Below are 21288 nucleotides of genomic sequence, written 5' to 3' on the forward strand. Positions count from 1 at the left end.
GAATCTGCCACTAAGGGTAATTTTTAAAACTTACTTAAGTCATTTTCACTTTCGCATGAATATATTGGGTTGGCCAATAAGGTTGTTTAGTTTTTTTTGTAAAATAAAAGACATTTTTCATTTTCACCAATACTTTACTGATTTGGATATTTTGAGTATGTCAGCTATCTCCAGCACGGTAGAACGTTGATTGTTCTCAATTAATGTTTTTATTTGATTGCTATCAACTTCACATGGTCTACCCGACCACAGAGCATCATCAAGTGAGAAATCTCCAGCACGAAACTTCACAAACCACTTTTGACAGATTTGAGCAGTCACAGCACCTTCTCCATATACTGCACAATTTTTTTGCATTTCAGTTGTGTTTTTACCTTTGTTGAAATAATAAAGCATAATATGCCAAAAATGTTGCGTATTTTCTTCCGTCTTCAATACTAACATGGCTACACAAAAATTCACCAATTTTGAGGTTTTTTCATGCATGCTGATATGACAGCTGTCACAATATAATCTAACAAAATTGTTTTGAATGAAGTTAAAGACAACTAAGCGCTTCTAGAACCGTCTTATGGAAGAAAACAAACTTTTTGGCCAACCCAATATTTTAGATCCTTTCTGAGAAGAGATTCTCATAAGAAGGTAAGAACTTGAGCGCAAAGCCTTCAAGGAATTGGGAAGGGAGCATAGAGAGAAGGAAATGGGTGCTCACATAAGTAGGGAAGGGTTTTACCTACCACCACGCCTGCACTGCTACCCATGAACGTGTAAGTGCGCAACCCCCACCCCCACATTGTTTTAATTGTTCCTCTCTGTTGATAAGAATGGTGGGCGTTCTACTGACAAACATTCTGAATGTCTTCGATTCATTATCCAATCAGTCTTCTCCCAAACCATGTCCTACTGGAGACCTGGCTTCAAAGCAAGTTAATATGACTCTAACATCAAAACTTGAATTATGGAAAGTACAGTAATACATTGCTCAATGTCATCAGCCTACTCCAAGCTAGTCACTTTACTCAATCAGCTATGCAGTGACAACACCTCAGTTTTATCTCCACGGCTGGCCACACCTTTGAGTTCCAAATACCTATAATCAAAAATCAGCATCACAGTGTACACACCCCAAACCAAACTCTTCTTCCCCTCAAAAGTGCTCCTTCTTCAGAGTTCCCAATATTACTAAACAGTCATCTAAACAGTTGCTCAAACAAAAAAGTTGAGAACCATCTTCCTATGCGCCCCCACCTTACAAATCCAAATTAATTAGAAAACGATCAGTTTTAACTCTTACATCTCTCTTGAATCTGTCCATTTTTCTCAGCTTCCTCAGCCACCACCCTCTCCCGACAGGAAGTCTGAAATAACCTACCTAAGTGGGTCTCTGCCTTAGATTTACCACCTTTCAATATGTCCTCCCCACAGTATTTAAACAATGATCTTTCTAAACCACAAAATTTGATTATATGAAACTCTCACTTAAAACTCTTTAATGGTACTTCCTGGCCTTAAAGTAAAAACCAAACTGGTTAACATGGCCCCTGCCCACGTCTCCGGCCTCCTGTCTCACCCTTCTCTGGAGATCTTTTGGTTCCTTGATGAGCCAGGAATTTCCTGCCTCAGAGCCAATTCTGCCTCGAGATAGTCTCCCTACGAAGGCTGTTTTTACAAGAGGTTTCTCAGACATTGCAGATAAAGAATTATCAAAGGCTCATTTTATACCAAGTTCTGTGTTACATATGGCAAATTGAGCGTGAATACAGGTAGTCTGTGCAATGCTTATTTGTAGAGTACACATGACTAATAGGAAACACTAGTGAATTATTCATATTTCTCTTTTCTATTTAGCAAACACTACATTCTGTAATGCTGTAAATATTGTAATTTATTCTATCCTAATAGGAATTGACTTTATTATGTAATTCTAGTTTTTAATCCAACATCAGTTAAAATTTTACCCAAACACTTTTTAATGATACAGATTCCAGTCACTTTCTTCTAGTTTTTAAATTTGGTTCTGGAAAATTTAATTCAAATCTGGTGGGATAGAAAGAGAAAAGAAGGCATTTGAAGCCAGGTGGACCTGAGCTCAAATCCCAGAATATGGTTATTAGGTAATGTTGAAAAATTGCTTCACCTATAAAATAAAGATAATATTTGATTTACAAGGTTTTTGTGAAGATTAGCTGAAAAAAGCATGAATAAAAAAGCCAAGTATAATTTCTAATTCATAATGGGTCTTTAGTAAACTTTATTCTTTCTCATTTAATTTATATTTTATATATTCCTGAATTAAGACATACCCACAGGCCATCTTTTTTTATATAGACACACAAACACCCGTTTTATAAACACATACTGTAAAGACCTTCCCAAATTAAATGGAAACTTAGATACGATGTTGTGGGACTATTTGAGCCTATTGTTTAGGCCACTGGAGCAAAGCCAAGGTAATTAAATCTCTTACAAATTTAGTTATATAGAAGACTCCAGCCATTGGCCATTGCAATTATTCTATTTCTGGGAAGAAAGGAGACAGGTTTATTTGCAGTATCCCATGCTTAATCATTAGTATGAAATGAGTTAGGACCAGAACTAATCAAAGCAGCAAAACAGCTGATTACTGCTGTTTTGTGAAAGAAAGAAGTAATTGATGTTCACACAGGTTAAAGCAGCCAAAAAGAACTCTAAATAAATGGCACAGCTCTTTTTATCCCTTTATAATTTGTTTTCAATGGTCTTTAGTCTGTGATTATTTAAATATTCATTTATTTCAGAAGCCTATTTGTGCAAGTCCCAATTAAAAAGCCAATCACGTTGTTAATAAATTGGGCTAACAACTTCATTCAGAGTAAGAAACAAATAAATCACAATGTTTCATCTATAAAATTTGACTTTGGATGCATATACATATAGGCAGTTAATTAAATTATAACAAGGGAAGATCATGAAGCCACATGGATTTTTTTATGAAGATTGATTTATAGGGGAAGGAAGGGCTATGATATGCCTTATGTAATGTGGAAAATCTGTTGTTCTATTTGCTCAAAATTATATAATTTTCTTCACAGACATTTTGTACTCATTTGTTTACTACTCAGTATAACTAGACTGATTGTAGACTTAGTTATGTCTGTAATTGGTGACCTAGTTCCACTTTACCATCTGGCTAGAAATATTGGTATAATTAGCATACATCTTTCTTTTGGCTTTTCAAAGGGGTATTACAATCACTAAATTTAAATTCCAATGGTGAACCACAGAGGGCAGAATCCTTTTGACTAATTATAAAATAATCCCTTTTTTGCTTATTCCAAAAATTGCGCGACCACAGCATAGTGTTGGCATGAGACCTAAACGTGAGAGATTAATCATTTGATCTGACCACACTTGCACCACCCTGCCCATTAGAGATTCTTGAACAATTTTCTTAGTAACAACATATTTTAAAGGAAAGGACTTAATTGATTTCAACCATCTGAGAGATCAATCTGTTTCCTATAAGTAAAACTTTTACTTTTCGATATAATATGAAAATAGAAAACCTGTGTGTGTGTGTGTGTGTGTGTGTGTAGTGAGGAAACTATGTATATGGAAGATGTTGGGACTTTTCTACTCTTACAGAAAATTTTTGATTAATAATAAAGATGTCAGAAGATATGGAAAGGGCCATGATGGTTAATATTTTTGTGTCAGCAGAACTAAAAGATGCCCAGACAGCTAGTAAAACATTTCCACATGTGTCTCTGAGGGAATTTCTCAAAGAGATTGTCACCTGGGTTGGTAGACTGAGTAAAGCAGATCGACCTCACTAATGCCGGTGGGCGTCACCCAACCCAGTGAGGGCCTGGATAGAACAAAGAGGCAGAAGAAGGGTGAATTTACTCTCTTTGCTTGAGGTGAGACATCCATCTTCTCCTGTCCTCAACATTGGTCCTCCTGGTTTTCTGGCCTGCAGACTTGGACTGAAATTATATCAGCTTTTCTAGTTTTCCAGCTTGCAGATGGCAGAATGTGGGGCTTCTCAGCTTTTATAATCACATGAACCAATTCCTGTACTCTTATAGTAAATCTCTCTCTATATGTTTATATACATATAAATTTATGTATAAGTATAAATAAATTCTCTATATATACACATACATATAAGTTATTAGGTGTGGAAAATATTACAAATGAGTTCAATGGATAGAGATGAAGAGGCTGTGAGAGCTCAGTCTGCTGGTTTTGGAAGCCAAGGCAGGGTCAAGCTCAGAGTTCCCAAGAGAAAGCTATGCCAATGGCCTCTATCAAGGAAACATTTTCAAGAGATTGGTGGCACATGAGAATCAGAGTGTGTTGTGTCAGAATCTAATGGTGATTTCTAATAAAGGTATGAGCGTACAGTGCTACAAAAAGGGCAACTGAAAGTGGTCTGTCTTGGATCAAGAAAAGGAGCCTGCCCTTCCCAGTCCCTTCTCAGATATGAGAGTTGGTTCTCACAGAATAACTTCATTACATTCCTGGGTAAGCAGATCTTTAGAGATCCTTGGGCTACATTGCTTTGGAATCTGTTTTCCAAGTAAGTGCCCCACTACATGCTGGTTCCTCACTTGGGGATTCCCAGTGTAAATTAAAACCTCCAAGGAATGAACCCTGCAGTAAAAAATGCATATTTAACACAGCTGAACATGGCATTTCCAAAAATAATTGTGCTTTCTTCCTTTGCTAAATACCTAATAACATTATGAGGAACATGAGTTTTGGGAAACATGGTTTCAGTGCAAATGATAGAAAACCCAGAAGTGGCCTTAACAAATGGGACATTTTAAAAAATTACATCCTGAAAAGTCAATAAGATGACTGCTACCATTGCTCCAGTGGCTTCAATGAGACAATGGCAATGCCAGCATCTCCAGGATTCCCTTGTTCTTTCCTTCATAGTTGCAAGATGTTGGGGAGATGTGGTGCTGGGAGCATTTCTGGTTTTCATCCAGGATTCAAAGGCCTTTCAGAAGCTACCCAGCAGAATTCCCGGTCACGCCTACCTTCAAGTGAGCTAGAATAGCCTCTGTACTGGAGGCAGACAAAGGAGAAAGGGGCTGGCTATACTGGAAGGTTAGTGAACCTACCATCTTCAACAACGGTAGAATTACTTAAGAGACTTATTGTGGTTGTATGCTTTCAGCTTTCACCAAGATCACACTGTTAGAACCAGTTTTATGAATTCTGTTATTTTTCTAATAAGAACATTCTGTTCTTGAAGCTGTTGTGCAAACGGGGGAAAAAAATCTAATAAGGCCCATGTGAGAAACTCTTCTCAGACTCAATGCTATCTTCTCTTTCCAATGCCATGCTTATTCCAGAGACAATATTTGCCCCACGTAACACTTTTGGTTCTATCTTAGTCCCAGAAGCCACATTCCTGGCATTGGACCATTTTCTATAATGTCCAGCAATTCTCAACATACACTGCTCTAAAACCTATAAGATCCCTCTCTCCCTGTTACCTTCTGAGATTTTTCCACTCTCTCCAAACTGTTTTTCTCAATAGATTTACTTATTTGCAAACAAAAGTCTCCGTGGAATTTTTAAAAATCCTTTTGAGTACTACTATACTTCCCCTATGCAAGGAAGCACAGTCTCCTGATAAAAAAGGAAAAAATACATGCAGAAATTGTAAATTAGTATTTCAAGAATTATTTGGCCACACACTTTACAAAGTAAGCTTTTTAATGACAAAATAAGATGTTTGGTATTTAATGTCTCTCCCGATCGTAAGCTTCACTTATTTGACTAACGCTGTTCAAGAATTTTTCTGTTCCTCATTTTTTGCCAAATTTTATACCTTTCAAGGAACAACCTCCTCTACTCCCTTCACTCTCAGCAGATGAGTACATGTGGTCCTCTCAGCAGGAGAAACTGCTCAGCACCTTACTTCACACTTCCATTGCCATCCACCTTCTTTTTCATTTTGGTCTGTCAGGAAAAAATGTTTTTCCATATTCTAGTCAAGGTTGACCCCTTCAGTTGTACTTGTGATCTCTTCACTTTCTCTGGCATTTTCTATCGTTAATCATCTTGCACTCATGCATTTCAATTGCTGCTGCCATGTGGACTCCTCTTTGCCTACTAAAACATTTTTAAAAAACACTCTACAAACTATAGTTCTCCTCCTCTTCCTTTAGATTTCTTGGAAGACCAGTATACACCCGTGGCCTCTACTTTCTCACAATTTTCTCAACTATTTACAAATTCATGATTTTAAAGAAATCACTTTATCAAACAACCATTGCTCAGTCCTCTTACTCTTGAAAGTCTGCTCGTTAAACAGTGCAGATGAGACTCATTGCCCTCTTTCTGGCCTCTCCTCCCATCTCAACCATGCTGGAACTAGAAGAACCAGTTAGAATATCATTGTAATAATCTTGATCAGTCAACAAAGTAAATGCAGCCATTATCTGTTTTTATAAAGTTTTATTGGCAGAGCCATTCATTTGCATATGGCTGTTTTAATGCTCCAATAGCAGAATTGAGTAGTGACAGCATGCTGTCTGGCTTGCAAAGCCTAAAATATTTAGTAACTGGTCCTTTACAGAAAAAGTTTGCTGACCCCTTTCTAGATGATCTAGACAATCTAGACCCAAATGAAAAGAATGTGTACCCAACTGTGTTTCCAAGATATAAGAATCAAGAGGAAATGACTAAGATATACAAGGAAATATCACTGATGAAAATAATTGAAAGAGGTGCAGTAAGGCAACAATTTTTAGGATGACACCTAGAGAATTCCAGTTGTGATGTGTGCGGAAAGAATGCTGTTAACTGAGGAAGGTAACATGAAGCCAGGAAGTTTGGGTGAGGAGATACAGAAAGGGAGAACATGATCATAATCTGACTTAGAGCTATTTTATACTTGAGGGTAGTTTATTATACCCAAAAGAAGAAAGATAATACATATCACTTCAGTGCCCAGGAGAAAAATTTGAACTAAAGAGAAAATTTGGGAAGGTCTACATTCCAGAAGAAGAAAATACGAAACAGAAAATATTCACAATTATAAATTTCCAATGCATCTGTCTCCTTCCTACAGATTCAATTAATTGCCAATCATTTATTTCTCACTACACTTCATACTTCTTACATGGTGGTTTTAGCATGTACAATGGACCCTTATTCATGTTATCCGTATTTGCAAATTCACCTACTTGCTAAAATTTATTTGTAACCCCAAATCAATATGCATGGTGTTGTCATGGTCATTTGCTAACGTGTTCGCAGTGGTGAAAACTTTGAGTTGATACTTGTTCCCAGCTGAGGTTGAACGAGATGACAATCTGCCTTCTTAGTTCTCATAAGACAAATGTCCTTTCTGTGGTCTAATTAGTGTCATGTTTTCTGCATATTTGTTGGTGATTTTACTGTTTAAAATAATCACAAAGTATAATTCTGAAGTACTATGTAGTGTTCCTATGCATCAGGCTATTATGTGTCTTATGGAAAAAAAGTATGTATTAAATAAGCTTCATTCAGGCATGAGTTAAAGTGCAAGTAGTAGGTTCAATTTAATGACTCAACTATATATTAAACGTCTTTAAACAATAACATAATAAAACAAGGTTATATATCGATGAGTTAACAAAAATATTATCGAGAGCTTTCAGGAACCTAGTCCTGCATTTCTCCTGGGGGCAGTGTTTCAGTACTCACTCTTTATAGGAAATTTATAGAACATAACTTCCATGAATAATGGAAATTGACTGTACCATAGTGTACAACCAGATTATAAACTTCTTGAATAAACCTTCATTCATCTTTTTAAAAAAGATTCAATTTATTTAAACTAAAAAAAAAAAAAGCCATAAACACTTCAACCACTTGTGGTGAATTAGAATTCCTTATTCATCTTTATGCAACAAGTAGTACACTGACATTTTCTTAATGTATCTATTATCACCAGAGAATAGACCTTGTTTACAAATTTATGTGACTTTTCCAACAGACAAGATCTAAAAACATATCTGTACTGCAAAGAAAGTTCAAAGGTGACGTGGTCAAAGGCTAGAACCTCCAGCAAAGTTTGCTCTTAACATATTTAGAAATAGTTTAAAACAAAAGACAACCATAAACGTAAAAAAGTGCATTATAATTTTGAACCAAAAGGATCATCAAGTTGATGTAACAGTTTTTTGTTTTTCTTTTACTGAAGGGTTCATAACAATGTTATTCAATGCCTTAAACAACATGATTATTTAATGAAAGCTAAGATGGAGGGCAGTTGTAACTTGTGTGAAATTTACAATTAAGAGTTCAAAGTTTTTAAAACTTTCATCAAATTATAAGATGATAACTTCCTAAATAGTTAGCTGAATAACTTAATTTTAATACAATTTGAAATTAAAGTATAATTGTTTACACAACAGTGAATAAGGATGTTTCTAAGTCAAACTGAAAATTCAAAAATAAACAGAAGAAATGTAAACAGTTTTAAAATATCAACATTTAGAAATGTTGCTTAGAGCAAGGCTATTCAAAGTATGGCCCATGAACTATTTGCAACCAATCTAAAATGAAAGAGCAAGCTTGTACTGGATGAAAATCAATTATATCACTAATCAGCTGACTTTTTTTTTTATATCAAGACTTTCTTGATAAAGGGAGCAATGTGCTGATTTATATCATGGCAAAGGCACCTTATCTCATTACAACTGAAGAACAGCTGCTGCTTGATTTCTTTAAAGTGCCATTGTAATTTTACTATTCAAGAGTTAGACTAACTTTGTGTGAGGGAAAAAAATTAAAATGACAATTGTAACTGTCATCTATACTTCTATTTTTCAATCTCATCTATCTAGGTATCCTACCCAAAAAGCAAATTAAATTTTATAAGTTCATTCCAATTTAACATTTATCTTCCGACGTGTTTAGATGTTACAGACATCTATTCACTTCAGTAGGGCTCTCTAGATTCCTGCTTTAGTGAGATACATCATCTACTTTTGGTAGACATCTGCTTTCAGTCCTGGAGGAAAAAGTATATGAATTGAGTCATTTGCTAATAAGTTTTCTCTAAAGATTGGTTTACTTTATTTTCACATTTCAATCAGTGAAAATATTTAAATTCACCCTCATGAAAAAAAAAAAAAGAATTTTTATACCGTTTGTGCAACCACTAGTTGCATTTTTACAATAAAAATTGTTAGGAAAAAAGGTCTGGAAACTCACAACTCTGTGTAGTCTTATTAACTAAGAGCAAGTATATAAACTATTTTAAGTCCTAAGAAAGCTGGTATAAAATATTTTCTAAGAATTAGCTTATAATTCAAATTTCCAACATGTTTTGATTTTTTTAGTATAGCTAATTCCTCTAGAAATTTAAATACATAATATAGCCTTTTGTAAAAGAATAATTTCCTCTTTCTCCAATGACTTTCTAAGCTTTACCTGCACAAGTTTAATACTGAAGGCAAATAAATGGACAATCAACAATTTAGATAAAACTCATCAGTTTTCCATATACAAGAACCCAATTTAGCTTCTGTTTATAGACCTAACAAACTACTCCTTAGAGAATTTAAACATATATTCATATAAGACAAGAGCTCCTTTGGCACCTGAGTTGAGCACAATATAGTGAAGAATGTCTAAGAGAAAGCTGTCTAAAGACTGTATTTTATCTATCTATACATACATACATATACCTACACATATACACATGTGCACACAAACACAAATAGAAACAACTTTCCTTCAAAAAATGCTGGAGATGTAAAAGGAACTGACCACTGAACCAGATAAAGTGAGCTGATGGTTATTAAAAACAATTTTAGGTTACCTGGAGTCTCACCAAATTTCAACAAATTAAAGGTTTTAAAGTAATACATAATTCAAAGGGGGAAACGCAAAGATTTTTTTGAGTCTAAAAATATCTTTTGCTATAGTAACATGGTCGTGAGATTACAATTATGTTAATGTGAAAATATAACAGACTTTTTAATAGTCACCAGGTAGAAAGTCACCAAAGATTATTCCAGAAGGAGTAAATTTCCCCATATTAGGACTGAACACAGTCATTGGCCACTTATCAAACATTACGCGGTCCCCAAACTCTTACTTGCACTGGTCCCAGCAAAAGACCATTGGAGGCCACTCTGCAGAGAGCCGCCTGCTGAGCCACACGTCCCTAGGAATTTTATACAAGAACTTCAGAAGAGCTTGATGTCATTGTGTTTATGTTCACACACAGCTTGCTGACTCTGGCACTGTGTTAATAGTTCTCCTGGTACTGTGATTTTTTTATGCATCCTTTTAGAACTCCGAATGACTGACTGGCTTGTATTTCAAGATTTAGAAGACATCTAAAATTCTGTAAGTTGCCTAAGTCTGTCAGCATTTTCTTCTACACTCAGTAAATATGTTTGACCGACTAAAAATGGAGCACACTCAGTTTTACCTAAGTATTCTACTCCAGAAGCTCTGGAGGATGAAAATCCTCTATATCTCTCAGACCGTATTACATCTGAAGAACACTGAGATGGGCAAAAGACATTTGAGTTTAAAAAATGCCACGCTACTCTTTTCTCTGCTCTAACTTGAATAGAACATCCCTAGTCAGGTGTCTAACTCCCCCTTCACTCTAGTTAAAAGACCTATCTCACAGCAGACCACATATAATAGAAATCTTATGTAGTTTCAAAATATTTGTGATCAAAAAACATTTTCAAATGTAAAAGAGCTCTTGAACATTTATAAAATTGTATTTATATTCTTGCTTGAGAGTATTATCCTAAAATTTTTTTCTCAACAGAGGCATGGTATAGATAGATAGGACTTACCTTAGAAAACCTATTAAGCTCAAATGTCTTCATTTTGTTTTGTTTACATCAACCGTAATATAACTCAAATCCCTTTTTTTCCTGACACATAGAACATTTTGATAAACCCATTTGAACTTGAATTCTTCCAATAACATGTAAACTCACATGTACACTTTTATTTTTGGTCATATATTTAAATATTTTCTTCTCTGCATAGTTGGTATCTCAGCATAAGAAATGAAATTATGCTAGTAACTAGAATTTAACATTAAAACAATTCCTAAATTTTTCTATGCAGAAGTGCATTTACAATATAAACAAGCCATATATAAAGCTATAAACCACCATCACACACTGGAGTGGATTTCCAATTTCAAATTCAGTCCAAATGAGTCAAAGAGAGAAGTGCTAACAGAGCACATCTGAAACAAGTTCATGGGGATTGGGTAATGAGTCATCAAAGCGAAATCTTTTGGAAACCATACTGCTATCCTCTGGGATATTCTCTTTGTCTTCTCGATCACTACAGGTGCCATTACAAGAAGATTTTGAAGTCTTGTCTTCTGAGGACCTTGTTGTATGATCCTGACTTTGAGAGAAACTGGAAGTTTCTTCAGGGTGAAACAAATTTCCAAAGTCCCATTGCTGTAGCCAAGAATGAGAAAGGCAGGTTTCTGCTGTTGGTCTTTTCCTTTGAAAGAAAACACCAAAGAAAAATTGAGAACTTAATAAAATTAAGTTGGAAATGTTTGTAGTTCAAAGTATCATCAAGTTATGTTTTATTAATTATGAAAATAACATATACTCATAGTATAGAAGGGAATAATAGGAAAACTGAAGTACTAGAAATTTGTTTAATTCTGACAGTTACTAAAAATTCAATTTATCATGAAGCTTACAGATGAAACTAATTGAAAAGCTTGAGAATGTATGTTAGCCTCACAAATAAAAATTAGTAAAATTATTGTATTGGGTTTATTGACCCTTGGAAGAAAAATATATGTAAGTAATTTATAATTTCTATTATTATTTTGTTATTAAAAAGCAATAACCGCTAAATCTTAGAAACAAAAGCTACTCTTCGATAATGTTTAACACTGAACATTTTGAGGTTTTAAATTTTGTTTTCTATTATGAAAGTAATATAGTCAAATATCACAATACTTCACAAGTAAGAAAAACACCTATCTTTATTCAGAACTCCAACCTTCACACAACCACCACTATCATTAAAATGTTGCCTTAGTCTTCGTTTTTATGTTCATTTTTTTTCCAGATTATAAAAGAATTATATGCTCATTACAGAAATTTTAGAATCTAGGTAAAAAAGTATTTAAGAAAATGAAAACTTCCCATAAGCAGAAACAGATAGTATTATTACTATTACTACTAAATAACCTAGTCCACATAGCCAGTGAGTTTATTCAGGCATTTGCCAATAAAATAACTAACAAACCTATGAGGTTTTTTTTCTTAAACAGATAAGGAAACTGCCTCCTTCAGGAAATTAAGTAGTTATTAGAGATAAAGACCTGACAAGAAAACTAGACTTCCAGCCCAAGGCACTATAACACAGCTTCTGAATTAAGTACACCCAGGCCATTTAAAAGTCAATACTGCAGATCCTGGTAAACAAAAGGAAGGTCAGCTTTCACACCCCCCACCACCACTTTGAAATTGCCGGTGAAGTTGAGTCCTAAGCCCTAGTTTCAAGTCCCTACTTAAGTAAGCAGTCAAAGAGCATCTGATCCTTAAAGTTCTGATAACCAGTAATTTGCACTTGTTACATAACTATAATTATTTAACTACAAATCATTCACAACAAAATCTTATAATCAGCCATGTGTATTGTAAACCTTCTATTTCTAATTATTTTAGAGAATTTCAGGGGTTAGAAGCAGGTTGAGAGAAAAAATAACCCAAATCTCCTCTTCACTCCGTATTTCCTGTTGTGTATTTTATATTTTCCATGTATGAAGTTACAAATTTTTTATTTAATGATTTGTCATACAACCTCTTCCCCATTTTACCTGCGATCATATTTTAATAATTTTATACTGTTTTTTAACGTATGTTTCTTAATATACATATTATTTATTTTGTAATAGTATTTAAAAAAAATTAATGCTATTACTTACTCTGGATTTTTTACTAAAAGACTCTGGATAAACTCTGCAGCCAGCTGTGAAACTGATGAAAAAGTTTCTTCTGAATAATCTACATTAACTTGGGAAATATTGAGGTATGTTTCCTGATTATCTTCTCCCACAAATGGGGATGTATGAGTTACCAACATATAGGCTATTATACCAATATTCCTGAAAAACACAAGAGAAGAGGGAATTTTAGATGTGTTAATCTTAAAACATTTATATAAAATAAAATTGATACTCAACATATTGCTGTCCTCAGCTTGTACAGTTAAACTACAGACTTAAATTGCTTTTAGAAGTTCCTGTATTATTAAAACTAAAATAATTATCTCAAAGTTTGCCTCACAGAAAAAGAATATGGGGTGGGAGGGAGGCAAGGGAATGCACATGTGTTATATAATTATACATATAATATATTAAATATATATAATTATCCCTACAGTCTGTCCTTACCAAGTACACAGAACTCCTCAAAGGGTAGGATTTCCAAAACAGTGTCCAATGACATAGTAATAATCTGGGAGACATACACAGGGCTTTTGTGCAAATAGTCAGCAAGTTTGGCTAAGCACAAAGTTGGGTAGGTAGATATTTTTTTCACTGTAAGACTTTTCAGAGCCTTAAATATGTTAATGACAAGTCCTGTGCTCAGGAGCCATGAACAGACAACACATACAATATATTTCACCCACTTATTTAGCACAGGACCATTTTTCCTTGGCAAACCCATTACAGCTCCATGAAACACAGAGAATTAGTCTAAACTCTTTCACTTGGCCTGTGGAGTCGGACCCCCACAGTGGTCCCCACTAAAGTTCCACTATCAATTCCAGTTCTACTCCCTCTGATCTTCTCTCGTGCTAGTCACAAAAACTCACAACAGTTTATAAGAGTAGATTGTTTATGATATACTCCCATAAAACTGAACTTCTGCACTGACCTAACCTCGTTTTTCTGCTTAGTAAATACCTCCTTAGTTGTTCTAGACCTAGATCAGATGTATTCCATCTGGTGCCTGTCTGATGCTTCCTCCAAGCTGATTAAATAGCATTTCATCCTTATGATAGAACATGTAGCACAGTACTGTAACTATTTTGTTCTTTTACTAGATCGAGTCTTTGTCCAGAAAAGGGATTTTCCTACTTATTTCTGTACCTTTGGCTCAGAGCCAAAGTGTTGCTTAAAAAGAAGGAACAGGTAAATGTTTTCCTATGGTACGATAATGACAGTTGGGTAAAACCTTTTCAAGAAAACCTTATTATTTACATTTGGAATCAAAGAACTCTAGTATATATACTACCCAACTTTAAATAAAGGCATTAAGGTAACTAACAAAAGCTTACCACATATCTGTTGCTGTGGTAATAGGATCGTAATTCAGGATTTCTGGAGCTGAAAGAGAAAATACAATTCAAATTCAATCCTGACAAATTCAAAAACATAAAAATTACTTTACATTAAATTAAAACTGGATTTAATTTTAAAGAACTACTAAAAGAAGAGCGACAGAAATTTAACATCATACTAATTATCCTGTGATTGGACACTTAAACATATCTAATACTGAGCAAGCTTCACAAGCACCAATATGTTCTTAGAGCAACTGGTAGCTATATACACTTTTTTTTACTCCTTAAGTTCAGAAAATATAATTATGAAGAAGTAAAATGTTAGAAGCTAGAATCTTCTTAAAACTTTATTTACTACTCTGTTAGGTATTAGTTTGGGCTATTTCATTAGACTAATTTAAGTTGTATTTATTTTTTTTAAGGGTAAATAGCATTGTTTGCATTTTATAACGATATTATGAGCAAATTATGTTTCCTAGATTTTCACATAGGTTAAATATCCCTCTTTATCACAAACCTAATTTCCTAAGCAATGAATTTCTTGAATCTCCTCCCCTGCCAAAATGTTTTTAAAAGTACAAAATAAATTCTCTGTACTTTCTAAACATTACCATAAACTTCAGATTAGTAGAGCACAAACTCGGATCTATGCTTGAATAACAACCTTTTTGTTTCACAGTATGGTTTCATAATTTCTCCAAGAAAAATAGTTTCCAAAGCCTAACAGTTCTGTTAATAAAGCCGTGAGACACATACGCCATTGCGCCAGCTTTTCATGTACTCCTGTGAGCCATGTTATGTTATGTTATTTATCACTCCAATCATTCATTTTAGGACACTACTGCCTCTATTAGCATTCAAAAGCTAGTCATTTGCTTTGTTTTTCGGTTTGGGAAAGTCAGCTGCCTAGCTTGAGTAGCACCTATTCTGTTTAGTTCCATGCCTGCATGGGGATTTCAATATAAGCAAACCGAAGAGTACAAAAAGGTTATTACTATACATTTAGAAACTTTAAATTTATATGGTGCTTAAAAATCTTGCATCTTCATAATCTAATTTGTTGGTGTAGTATAATATTACTAGATATATAATCATGGATTTTTTTGTCACCCTTCTTCAAAATCCTTTTAGAAGCTAAGGCAAAACTTCATATTTTAAAGCAGCAACAAAAAAATACAACAAGGGGTCCTTCTAAAAATTTCTGCAAGTTGAAGATATTTGTATTATAAACAGCTTTAGAGCTGGGACAGGACAGAAGCAGAAGTGACAACTATTCCAACAGCCTGGCTTCAAAGGCAATAATGGGCCCCTTGATTCTGTTCTCCTCTTTTTCCATTTTCTTCTGCTCCCTAACTTCCCTTTTACCCAAATATTAAACTTTTGAACTTATATGCCCAACATCCTGTGAAGTGTTGTGTATGTTTCAATAATCTTATATTTACTTTCAAATGTGTCATAACCAAATTTCAATGCACTAAAATACTTGAACCAAGTATATCCTGGAATTACATGCTCTAAAATACACTTATACAGAGGTACCAGTTAATTTCAAAATTAAAAATAAGAGGAAACTCTTACCTAAGTATTCTGGTGTTCCCATGATTTCCCGAAGTTCACATGCATTTCCTACTTTTCGAGACATTCCAAAATCGACAATTTTTATGTCCCCAAGAGGGTATATGCTGCTCAATAATATATTCTGTGGCTAATAAAGCACAACAACAACAACAACAACAAAGGTCAGTAATAGAGAGCAATAAAAGACTACTAGTCTCAGATCAGAGGTAAATTAAGTAGAACTTATTGCTTATGTATTTCACTAAGTCAGTCATCAAACATTTACTATACTACATTTAGGAGGAGCTATACATTCAATGATAAAAAATACACTCACAGTATTCTTGGTTTGGAGGAAAAAGATGGATGCATGGGTAGACTGATTAATTGATTATGAGATATAGACTACTCAGTAATAAAGACTACTTAATTCTTCCCATAAGAAAGTCCAAGAAGGCTTTGCCATTAGAGATAATGATTAAGCTGAATTTTAAAGGATAAATAGGAGTATGCCAGTTAGAAAGGTGCTCTGGGGAACAGCACAAAAGAAGACACACATTTGCAGAAACAGAAAATGGTTCAGTACAGGATGATGTTCTGGGTTTGACAGTTCCCAGATTGTAGTTTAGACAGTAAGATCATGCTAGAATCTACGGAAAGGAGATTACATAGAAAAGAGAATGTCAAATGTTATTAAAAAAAAAAAAAGGATACAGATTGATTCAGATTTTAAGGTCCTTGAGTAGCTGTGGAGGAAAGATAAGCAGAAAGGATAATAACCAGAGGCTGAAGTGGTAACAAGGCTCGGAAAAGGGGCCAAAATGATCTGGGGGGAGTAAGGGGGGAAAAAGGGAGGAGCCAAAAGACGGAAAGCCTCCAGAGAAAGATGAATGAGCATGAGGGAGCAAAGGAATGAGGACTAGTAGGAAGTTAGCTTCAGAGATAGAGGTCAGAATTGGGTATTTTAGAGGTAGGCTGTTTATAAGACAGGAAGATTCAGAGTGTAAGAGTGAGATGGGGTGGAATGATTTAAGGCTTAGATCATGGCGAAATGATGGTTTCTAAGAGTCCAGTGATTAATGTGAACTGCTCACACATGTAGGCTTCTCCTCTCTGCCAACACAAAATTAAGTCCATGCGGCAGATAGGTAAACAAAAAGCACTCTTGGTGCCGTCCAGACCAGCAGGATCTGACTCTGTTTCCAGTCAACACCAAGCTGCAATTGTGCAAACCAAGAGCAGAAAAGGAACAGAGGTGTAATGTTACTTAAAATCACATGTTACGTTACCTTTAAATCAAGGTGTACAATGTTATTCTGATGTAGATAATAAACTCCTTCAAGTATTTGTTTAATGAGTCTGATAATGTCACTTTCAGACACCATTTCAGACAGCTCAGGTAAACACAAGTTGAAAATTTCTCCACCTGCAGCACTGAAATAAAATTTAAACAGAAACTTGAAAAATCAATGACCTACATATGACACTTTTAAATATTGTATACTTGTTAAGTAAAAGACACATAGCCATCTAAACTTTAGTCTCTCTAATATCACATTTAAGGAGTGGAGTAGATGACAACAATATTTAAAATTCTGGATACTAATACCTGAATATTTAATTAAAAAATTAATTATTTTATAACAACTGCCTTAACTATGCAATGAAAATAATAGCTAACACTAGGAACTCAGCTTGCTCTGTCCCTCCATTTTATTCATTTATATGTAAATATAAATATTATCTATTTTGATCCTCATGACAACCAAGTGAGGTAGGTGGTTATTATTCCCATTTTACAGATGAAGAAACAAGTACAAAGAGGATAAAGCAACTTATACAAGGTCACATAGTAAATGGAGGGACCAGAATCTGAATATGTATAAGATGGGTGAGAATCAACATTCTTAACCAATATCCTGTCTGGCAGCTTCACAAGGAATATATAGGGCCAGAACCCAAATCTTTTTTTTCAAGAATTGAACAGCCAAAGAATGTTGACAAAGGCATAGTGAACAATTCCGACGTTGGGGATCAAATGATGCAAGTTTAAACCCTGTATCTGCTATTTACAGCAATATAATTTAGGATCAGTCACTCATCTGTGCTTCCCCTGTAAAAGAGATATTTTACACAAAAGATTTGTTTTTTTTTGAGCACTAAATCTAAATAAATAAAATAAAATGTCCAGCCCTGGCTTGGTGGCTCAGTTGATTGGAGCATTGTCTCATATATCAAAAGGCTTTGAAAAAAAAAAAAAAAAAAAAAAAGGCTTTGGGTTTGATCCCCAGTCAGGGCACATGCCTAGGTTGTGGGTTCAATCCCCGGTTGCGGGGGCATGTACAGGAGGCACGTTATCAATGTTTCTCTCTCACATCATGTTTCTTTTTCTCTCTCTGTCTGTCTGTCTCTATTCCTCTCTCTCTAAAATCAATATACATATCCTAGGGAGAGAATTAAAAAAAAAAAAAAAAAAAAAGATAAAATGTCTCAATATCATGTGAAAAAAAATCTAGATGGTTAGTCATCAAATTTATAAGGTATATTTGGGAATATCTCAAGTAAAGCATATTCAATGTGATAAAATAGGAACTAACTCACTCTAGAAAAAACTATTATTTTTATTTCTTTGGTTCACTGCTATATCCATGGCATCAAGAACAGTGTTTGGCACATAGAAGGTGTTTAGTGTGTGTGTTGAATGAACAAATGAACGAACGAATGAATGATGGAATGGGCAGTCATTCTGCAGAGCAGCTAAAACTGAAATTCAGAAATCTCAGTGACTGCCAAAAGGAAGGATCATGTCATTATGTATTAGGACCCATGAGAAAAGAAAAAAAAAAGTGATTGTCACAAATTTGAGTCTCACATTGAAAGTCACAGGACTGACCCTTCACACTGCTGACGTAACCAGCAGTTGAGTCATCCATACAGAGCGTGCCAGCAGTTAGAGGCCTCAGGGGTTTGCTGCTTTACATTTTGTTTAGCATATTCCAAAGAAAATTGTGGGACAGCTGGTGAGGTACACACGTGAAAGCTCTGATCATGTATACTTCATACTTCAACTCCCCCAAACCTCTGCACTTCTCAAAAGTTCATGAGAAATTAACTTTCATGTTTATCTTTATCATGGTAAAGACATCTGAGTATGATACATTTAGTTTGCTTTAAAATTTACTGTAGTGATCTCTACTCTGTATATTCCTGCAAAGGCTGCAGATAATATTACTAATGCAATGGTAAGCATATGTGCCTGTTTCTTCTCCTGTAATACAATGATACATAATGAAAAATAGAGCCTACTTCACTGGGTTATTTTAAGAATTAAGTTAGAGAAGCCATATTAAATACTGAATACAGTGTTCCCTCACTTATCATGGGTATTATGTTCTAGACCCCCCTGCAATAGGTGAAAATCCACAAAGTAGGAATCTTGCATTTATTTTAGTATTTATATATATCCTAAGGCTCTATAAACCCTTCCCACACACTTATAAACCATTCCCAATCCCTTATTAACCTTTTCCACTTTTATAAACACTACTTATATTCTTAAACATACATATACAGTACCGCAAAATCCTGCAATATAGCAAAAAATCCGCGATAAATAACTAAATATAATTAAAAAAAAAAAATCCCGTGATACAGTAAGGCCGCGATATAAAGAGGGACTACTGTACAACAAATGTTATAAGGATCAAAGCAGATCATCAGTGTCTGACACGTGGTATTCAATAACTACTAGCTATTATTATAATGAGTAACAAACATTTTTTCCTTATCTAGCTAATATCCAGCCTTTCTGAATTTGGAGCTTCTTACTGAACTCTGATTAGAAAGGCAATTTTAAACAGTCTTTGCTAAATTAAAATTCAGTTTTCGAGACACTATACCAGACATATAAAAAAGTATACACAATATATTCTTAAAGTGAAATAACAGGGTTATAACAGAGTCCTTCCAATAGATCACAATTTGTTTCTAAAGGTAGATATGCATAGACTAAAAAAATAAGAATAATTTAAAAATACTGGAATATGCCATAAAGGTAAACATAGTTTACATATGATTTACACAATACAGGTTATTACTTTTATAACTATCAAAAGTATTCTAGGGGTTTTTTATTTCCTTATTTCAGTAATAAGATCAAACAAACACTGATTGTTTGTCTCTTTCTTTCTTTGGCAAACTGACCAGTGTCTGTTGTAGGACTACCATTTTTCCCACAGAAGAGGTACATAAGTGGAGCTATGGGAAACAGGGAATGAGCAAGATTTAAGAGGAGAGAAAAAACAGATAACATAAGAAGCAGATTACAGAAGTTAGCAGAAACTGGATAAATACTTTGGCATATAAAGAAGAAATATCAAGATGCCCACAAATTTCAAATGGTTCAGTTAGTATGGCAAAATGTCAGCAAATGGTGCATCAGGCTGAAGAGCAGAATGTTAACTGTACTATTCTTTCAACATCTCTGTAGATTTAAAATTTTGTAAAATACAAAAGTTATAATATGTCAAAACTTCTGATACATTTCATTGTTGCTATTTAGATGAACCAAAAAAGAGGGTTTTATGAAAGTAGAAAATGCCCCTCTGTATATTCACCCTCCAAACCTAGAATTTCATTTCTGTTTTGGAAAAATGTAAGTTACTTACCACATAGTCAAACATACAGGTGTTGTGCAAGGAGATAACAGGAGGATATGTTTATTGATTTTAGATTTCAGAGAAAGAGGAAGGGGCAGAAGGGGGAGGCAGAGAGAAAGAGAAAACAATCGGTTGCCTCCTGTACATGCCCCAACTGGGGATGGAGCCTGCAACCTAGGTGTGTGCCCTAACCAGGGGTGAAACCCACAACCTTTTGGTATACAGGACAACGCTTCAATCAACTGAGCCACCCAGCCAGAGCAGTAGATAACTTTTTAAAGGCCAGCTTAAATATCTCACAAATGCAAACACAAAATAAAATCATATTGGTAGCATTCTTGGCTCTTCTGCAATTCTAATTCATTTTGCAAAATAATCATTTTCATTTACAAGTTGATTCTAGGCAATCAACTTTCCTGGTACAGAAATATTAGTTTTTAAAAAAATATATGAATAAACCTCTTCATCCTTAAGATAACTGAATAATAAAATTAGGTCAATTCTACTTTTAAACTCAAAAAAGCAGTGATGCAGCTTACTAAAAAGAATTACAAAGAATTATAAAGAATTATATTTATTATGCATTTTTAAAAACAAATACTTATTTCTTTAGTTTATTATAAAGTAGATTTGTTTTATAAAAGACTATTAGAACCGAAAACATACTAAACATAAATTTAGTTGATCTCTTTAATTGTTGCAGATGTTCAAACACATGTGTTAGACTGTCTTGCAATACAGGCACTATTTTAAAGTCACATGTCACCATACCAGT

General features: G+C 34.4%; 1 protein-coding gene across 1 annotated transcript in view; it reads right to left on the reverse strand.

The window, feature by feature from the left end:
• Nucleotides 1–9107: 9107 nt before the first annotated feature.
• STK17B (serine/threonine kinase 17b) overlaps nt 9108–21288 on the reverse strand; it is a 28839-nt gene continuing 16658 nt past the window's right edge. Inside the window, exons 4-8 of the mRNA XM_090282057.1 lie at nt 17145–17289; nt 15877–16003; nt 14293–14341; nt 12935–13114; nt 9108–11487 (exon numbers count right to left, since the gene is read on the reverse strand). Coding sequence (XP_090138183.1) covers nt 11205–11487; nt 12935–13114; nt 14293–14341; nt 15877–16003; nt 17145–17289 — 784 coding nt within the window. The 3' untranslated portion in view covers nt 9108–11204. The remainder of the gene's footprint in view (nt 11488–12934; nt 13115–14292; nt 14342–15876; nt 16004–17144; nt 17290–21288) is intronic.

Source organism: Furipterus horrens, unplaced genomic scaffold, assembly GCF_987537825.1.
Source record: "Furipterus horrens unplaced genomic scaffold, mFurHor1.1.pri manual_scaffold_1, whole genome shotgun sequence".
Classification (NCBI taxonomy): Eukaryota; Metazoa; Chordata; class Mammalia; order Chiroptera; family Furipteridae; genus Furipterus; species Furipterus horrens.